The sequence below is a fragment of the Budorcas taxicolor genome, chromosome 18 (genome assembly GCF_023091745.1).
Source record: "Budorcas taxicolor isolate Tak-1 chromosome 18, Takin1.1, whole genome shotgun sequence".
NCBI classification, from domain to species: domain Eukaryota; kingdom Metazoa; phylum Chordata; class Mammalia; order Artiodactyla; family Bovidae; genus Budorcas; species Budorcas taxicolor.
This window is the reverse complement of record NC_068927.1, coordinates 4,563,070-4,570,390: the sequence shown is the minus strand read 5'-3', so window position 1 is coordinate 4,570,390 and position 7,321 is coordinate 4,563,070. Positions and strand designations below refer to the sequence as shown.

The 7,321-nt window shown below is 43.8% G+C and overlaps 1 protein-coding gene across 2 annotated transcripts in view; it reads left to right on the top strand.

The window, feature by feature from the left end:
* The first annotated feature begins 2,069 nt into the window (after positions 1 to 2,069).
* LOC128062964 (craniofacial development protein 2-like) overlaps positions 2,070 to 7,321 on the top strand; it is a 36,861-nt gene continuing 31,609 nt past the window's right edge. For both annotated transcript variants that reach the window (XM_052655471.1, XM_052655470.1), the window contains exon 1: positions 2,070 to 2,218. In XM_052655471.1, the coding sequence (XP_052511431.1) occupies positions 2,155 to 2,218 (64 nt within the window). In that variant the 5' untranslated portion in view covers positions 2,070 to 2,154. The remainder of the gene's footprint in view (positions 2,219 to 7,321) is intronic.

Sequence of the window (7,321 nt, the reverse complement as noted above, 5' to 3'; positions counted from 1 at the left end):
TCCAGTCTTAACTATAAAGCTCACTTGTATACTATGACTTGAAGGCTTTCACTATGCCCTGATCCAGGGGCTGGATGAGAGGTAGCATTTGGGGGAATGAAAAGAGCTTCCACGTTGGAGTGGGCATTTTTTAGTTTTTCTCAGCAATGGACTGGGGCATCCAAAATTAACAAAATCTTCAAGGCAAGGTTTCTACCCTGGGGATAGTATTCAACTTCTAATATAATTCAGCTGTGGAACCAATCAGACACCTTCCACCCTTTTTGGTTCCACCTCCAATGCACCAGATATGTATGGTTCACGTTTTTCTCGTTAAGTGCTTGTGAACTTGAAGGTCTGTGCACCGGTAAGGGTTTGCACTTGGAGTCACCCTTGGCATTGGTGCACTTAAGTAGGGTTGCACAGTCCTGGAATGATTTAAAGCCCAGGCCGTTGGAGGCCATTCACATTACATAGGTTCTTTCGCCAACATTCTTGTAAAATAAGCCAGTTTCACCAGCGTTGAAAAACAGCTCTTCCACATACCCCTTTTCCTGTATAACATTTAGCAAGCATCGTTTGAATTCTTCCGCAGCCTTCTGATCTGCAGAACTTGCCTCAGCTGCAAGCTTAACATTATTGACAGCATATGGCCTTTTGAAATGTGCAACTGAGCCAGCGCTACAGAAGGGCTTCACATTTTTCTGACCCTGGGTAACATGACGGTAAACTTTTGACTTTCAGCCTCAACAATGCTGTCTACCAGACTTTTTTCATCAGTTTTATTGGTTGAATCCACAAATTGAGCCGCTTTTCCATCTTTTCCATAGCTGCCTCGCACACTATGAATGTCACTTTAGCACTTTACGGAGCAGCATCAGATACAGATTGGTGACTTTCATTTTCCTTGATGTACTGGATAGTTTATTCTTTAACACTGAGCTCACAGCCACAAAACATACCTGAATGAAGCTCTATCTAACCCAAGTATTTTCTCCATAAGGCACATCACAACCTTCTTGCACTTACAAACATTAGGAAGCACCCCAGCAATAAGCTTGTTACCGAGTGCAAGCTTGCTCTGCTCGCCGCACGATAGGTCAATGAGTCAGAGAGACGAAGTTTTGAGGCAAGGTCGGCAGACGGAGAAAATGGCAGGCTAGTGCATCAAAACAACCATCTTACTGGGATCTGGATACCAGATTCTTTTATAGATCAGAGAGAAAAGAAGCAATGAGGAACTAAAGTCACAAGGCAGAATAGAGGGAGATGCAGTGGGGAAGTAAAGGGAAAGGGTCTTCAGTCTTGTAAAACATCTCCAAGGGAATGTCCAGCCTTCAGAAGGGGTGTGCTAATCTCATATTCACAGGTGGGGCAGGGACTACCTCTCCTAGAGCCGAACAAAGGCACTTAAGTTTACAGTCAAGCAGAGAAGCAAGGTCCTCCAGGCAAGCCATTGAGTATGATTATAATAATAAAAGGAAGTCAAAGAAACTTTCCAACATGGAGTCAGAATTGGCTTCCTCCCTGCAACACACCCAGGGGTCATTTTAAACAGCGAAATCACCGACAGTAAGCACATCGATGAAAAAAAAAAGGAAACGCGGCACTAAACAGACTGGGAAGACGATACTTATTTACACTAAGAGGGCTGAAGCAAGACAGCAAATTGTCTGCCTGCAACCTCACCTACAACCCACCACTGGTTAACTCAGTATTTTCACTCTCTGAGCATATCGGGGGAAATAACCCCAGAAAGCACCGTGAATATTGATTTGGGGGGGTGTGTGTGTGACTATTTTAACAACTAAGCGAATTCAATTATATCAACCAGTGACTAACGAAGGGCAACTGTGTTCCCACGGGCAAAACCAATTTTCCTTAAGCAGGTACACTAAATCAAAGCCGCTGAGCTCTGAAGACTACAAGTCCCAGCATGCACCGCTCCAGGACGAAGCCCGCATTCCGCCGACCGCCATATAAGCGTCAGGCCCGCGGCTTCGGCCCGGAAGTGGTGCTTCTCGACCTAGCGCCGTTTCTGCGTGTGCGCACGCGCCGCCGGAGCCGCCGCCATCCCCCGTCGCCTCCGCGCACTCCGCGTTTCTACGGTCTCTCCCTGGAGCTTTGCCGTTGGAGGCGGTTGCTGAGGCACCGTAGGCCCCGCGCGGCAGCAGTATGGAGGAGTTTAAGTCCGAGGATTTCTCCGTCTCGAAGGAGGACGAGGACTACGCGCCGTCGGGTGAGCACTCCTCCTGAGGCGAGAGGCGACTTGCCCCGCCCCCGCCTCGCTTGAGGCTCGCTTTGCAGGCGTTTGTGGGCCCGGTGGGAGGGTGGCGTGGTTCTCAAGCGGCCCTGAGCGCGCACCGCGCGGCCGGGTGGCCCCAGTTAGCGGACCGGCGCCTTTCCCGCGGCTGATTGTCTGGGCCGTGTTCGGCCGACGCCCCCTCTCAGAGGGCGGGAACCCGCAGGTGAGCTCGACCGTTAGTGGTGGTTCGGTATCGCGTACCCTCAGCAACCCTGAACGCTTCGGAAAGGCCATCTTACGCAGACCTTCCGTCCCCAGGGAATTGCTAGCATCACGACCCCGATACATCATTTTCTGTCCTCAAAAGAGAGAGGGTGGTTAAAAGTTAACATAATGATGTCTTTTGCTTCTTTGCAGTCTCAGTATTCAGCCCTTCTTAGACCTTTGTTTTCTTGTTTTACTATGTTGTCCACATCTTGGCGCTCTGTGCGCCACGCAAACAGAAAATAGGCGCACGAGTTTTGGAGGAAAAGGAAAGAGTGGCTTTGTTACTTTGCCAGGCAAAGGGTTAGGGCAACACGGTAGGCTAGCGCGTCAAGAACTGTGCCCCTCTCCCTGGTGAGTACGGAAAGGTCGTATAGTCAGGCAGGAGTTAGTGATAAAGGATCAAGGCAGTAACCGTCTAGTATTCTTCTGCAAAGTTTCAAAAAGGTTGCTGGCGAGATTAGGGTGTGGTCCAGTTTGTCAATGGTGGCGAGCTTTTCTGGTCCTTTAATCTTGCCTCAAGTGGTTTCTTTGCTGTTCCTGCTTTGAATAGCAAGTGTTCTGCTGTTTGGAAATGAGGGAAGGTCCTGGAGACCGGAGTCTTGCCTATAAGAAATAGGGGACAAAAAGGCCTCTGTGCCCAGGAGTCCCTAACGGGCCTGCTCGGCAACATGTATAGGCTTCAGACCAAAATGTTACCCATACCTACCCCTCCTGGATCCTGCCCGTTCCCTAGACTCCCACATCTCATTAGAAGTATCTGCTCGCACAGTTGCACTGGGTCAAACAAGATTAAAAAAAAGCCTGGAGAGTTGTCCTTGTTCACATTCTTTTGGTCGAGCCAATCATTACATTCAGTTTGAGGCTACAGCGAGGATGAATTTCTGATCAGTCCGTCACCAGTGTGGCTCTTACTGAGTTACCATTATCGACTAAGACTTGACACAGTTTCCCCGCTCCGTTCCTGTGTTAGATTCTTGCCCGCCAACACTGCGTGCTAAGGTCCCACTCTTTGTGACCCTAGGGACTGAGGGCCCGTCAGACTCCTCTCTCCATGGGATTCTCCAGGCCAGAATACTTGAGAAGGTTGCCATGCTCTCTCCTCCAGGGGGTCTTCCCATCCCAGGGATGGAACCCCCGTCTCCTGCGTCTCTTGCATTGGCATGCAGTTTCCTTACCATTAGCGCCATCTGGGAAGCTCTTTAAATATCAGCATGATTATTTGAAAATTAGTGTTCATTGTAATCAGTTACCATGCACCTCCTTAGAAATAGTCAAATATTTCTAAAAGAATTATTTTGAAACTGAACCATTTCCATCACTTATCCCTTTCCGTTCTCCACTGAAGAAACTGCTTTCTTCTTTTAAAATTTGGTATTTCCATCATCTGCTGACTTAACCCATTCATGTTAGGTCTTCCTTTAACATCTCCTTGAGTCTTTCCCCTCTCTGCCAACACACACTTTTTCACCTTCAGACCCTTCCCACTTCCCCAGCCTGCCAATGTTCCTATGTCAATTTGGGTTAGACTGTTATTAATATTAAGTGTTTTTTTTTGTAATGACTTTGAACATCATGTGACTGAACCATCTGGTATATGCAGTTACTGCTTTTCCTGCACTAGTTTTCTCTGGAGTTAATAATTGCCATTTTGTTGTTTAGTCATCTATGTACTTACTACTGATTTGATCCTAAATGCTCAAAATTGTTTAAATTACCTCCCAACGTATTTAGATTTATTAGATAATCATTCGCTATTTTGAAGTCCGCCTTTGTCTTCTCATCTGCTCCAATTTGTCTTGGTTTTATAATCTTTAAACCTAAAATCTTCCATCTTGACCACTACTTTGGATGTTTTGTTTATGTCCCTTTTCTCTTAGACTCCCTGTTCTCTTGGGTCCCATGGTGTCTTTTTTCTTGGTGTGTTCCACCAAAATAGAATAAATCCTCAAATAACTTCTTGAAGAAAGATGCATGTTAGAAACTATTTTTTTTTTGAGACCATGACTATCTAAAAATAACCAGGTGACCCTCAGGCATGATTAATAGTTTGGTATGGAATTCTGTATTCTATAATTTTTTATCTGAATTTTGAAGGTACTTCTCCATTATTTTCTAAGTTTCCAGTGCTTTTATTAAAAAAAGCTTGTTGCTAGTTTTTACTCATTTACATAAAATTTGTCTCTGGACTCTGATAGAATCTTGTTTTTGTTCCTTCTGTACCTTTTAAAATTTAGGGGGGACAATTTTCTTCATTTTATTTTTTTGGAATCATCATTATTTGTATGTTGACTCTTGCTACACCTTATGGACTGGTGCTTCTGTTGTTTTTTCTCTTTGCATAAACTGTCCATCAGTTTCTTCTCTGTGCAGCCTGGCACTGGGGTTGGCCTGGTGGGCTCCTCTTTGCACAGTGACTTTGAGGTTCTTAGAGGAGGTGTTGGGAGCAGTCACAGCACAGTACAATTGGTCGCATGTCAGCAACCCTTCAGCTGTTTGACACTGTAGACCAGAAACTTCCAGAAGCCACTGGGGAGTGTGTGCTTTGTTTTCTTGTTGTCCTCATAACCGGGGTTGGGCATCAAGATATTTTTAATTTTGAAAAAAAAATATTTTTTTTAACTTTTAAATAGCATCATGTTCTGTTTCATGAGTGGAGCATCTTATTGCTCTATGGATATTAGGTACGCTTTGGGCTTCTCACCGTCTGAGATGGCCCACACTCTGTAGGTGTTTCTGCCATGACTGCGCTCACTTGCCGAGGTGACTCCATCCCCTGGGGCCACTTTGGCCTTTGGAGACAGTCAGCGTTCTGTGTATGGAATGTATATCTCTCTAAATACATCTACTTATCTATCAAATAATAATGATAATAATGTTCTAAATATTTCTTTTAACGTACGTACAGTAAAATTCACTCTTAGAGTATTCTGTGATTTTTTTGACAAATGGTTATAGTTACGTAACCACGACTGAATTTAACAGTTCCAGGGTCACCTTACCCTTCCCTACCCCTGAAAATCATATTATCTATGTATAGAAAGTTTTATTTCCTCCTCTTCTGTAAGCATAGCTTTTATTTCTCTTGCTAGCCTATTGTACTTGGTACAGTTCCAGTGTGTATTGAATAGGAGTGGTGAGTGTGGACATTCTTGCCTTGTTCCCAATTGTAAGGAGAAAGCATGAGTGTTTCACCATTCAGTATAATGTTACCTTCAGGTTTTTCATAGATGCCTTAAGCACTTCACATTGTTGCGTGCTTCGGTTCATGGGGTTGCAAAGAGTTGGATACGACTGAGCAACTGAACTGATTACTTAGTCACATTACCAGGTCTGTGTAATTATGCAGATTTTTTGCTTTTCTAAAACATTTTACAAATGAAGAGACTGAGGCACCCAAAGTTACTCAGCTAGATTAGATGGGCTGGGATTTGAATCCTGGCAGTCTGTGTATACTGCCCCTCAGGCCTTATGGAATTAAAGAATTCCCTCTATTCTTTATTTGCTGAGAGGTGAATTTTGTCAGCTGCTTTTTCACCATCTATTGCTCGTGTGGTATTTCTTTTTTTTATCTGTTACTGTGGTTGATTTTAAATTCATCTCACCCCACCCGCATAAAACTTACTGGATGTAGTATTCTACATGACTGGATTTGGTTTGCTAAAATTTTGTTGAGAAGTTTTGTGTTTGTTTATAAGGAATATTGGTCCATAGTTTTCTGGTTAATTTCCTTGTCTGATTGGTATCAAATAATGCTAGCCTGATAAAATGAGGAAACAATCTGTTTCCTCTGAGTTTTTTATTCACCCTAGGTGTTTGTTTTGTTTGTTTTGGGCATTAACATGTTAGACACATTCTCTGATTTTTTTCAGTAATTCTTAGTTGTTTGATTCATGTTTAAGCATGGAGGACTGAAAAGGTGATGCAAGCTTTGAGTCTTTGGACAAGATTTGTTCATTTGCTATAAAAAGTGCTGAGGGCTTCCCTGGTGGCTCAGCGGTAAAGAATCTGCCTGCCAGTGCAGGAGACTGGAGTTCAGTCCCTGATGTGGGAAAATCCACATGCCCTGGAGCAACTGGGCCCAAATGCCAGCCTGTGCTCTAAAGCCGGGAGCCACATCTCCTGAAGCCTGGCACCCTGAAACCCGTGCTCTGCAGCGGAGAGGTCGCTGCGGAGAGAAGCTCGCACACCGCGGCTAGGGTAGCCCCTGCTCCCCACAACTTGAGAAAGCCCGTGCAGCAGCAAAGATGCAGCACAGCCAAAAATGAACAAAATAAAGTAAAAGAAAAGAATGCTGAATCACTACGCTGTCCCCTTGAAACTCGTATTGTTAATCAACTGTACTTCAGTTTTAAAAAGATTTGTTCATTTTGTGCTTTTTTTGTCTCTAGGGATGTTATTCTTACAGTAACCACATGGAATTTAATTGTAGTTTCTGTTACATAGTTTGAAATTTGCTTTTCTCTTATCAGTGCGATAGAGTGTCTTTTTTCATATTTGAGATCTAGAGCTACAAACATCTCTTTGAGCTGTCTGCAGCATTCACCCAGTTTCATGAAGAAAAATAAGCTTATGACAAAAATGCATGAACTTTGTTGAAAATTAGAAAATGCAGGCAATTAAACATAAAATCAGAATTACTACATCCCCACCACCTAGAGATTATCAGTATTGATTTCTTAGTGAAACCCGCTCTTATCTTTTTTCTATTTCCAAGTGTTATTAATGTTTGTTTTTTCCCTTACCTAAAATCGCACTTTTTTCATGTTTCTTTGTAGCCTGCTCTTTTCAGTGAACATTTCTCTCCCTGTCCATTTCAGTAAACTTTGAGCT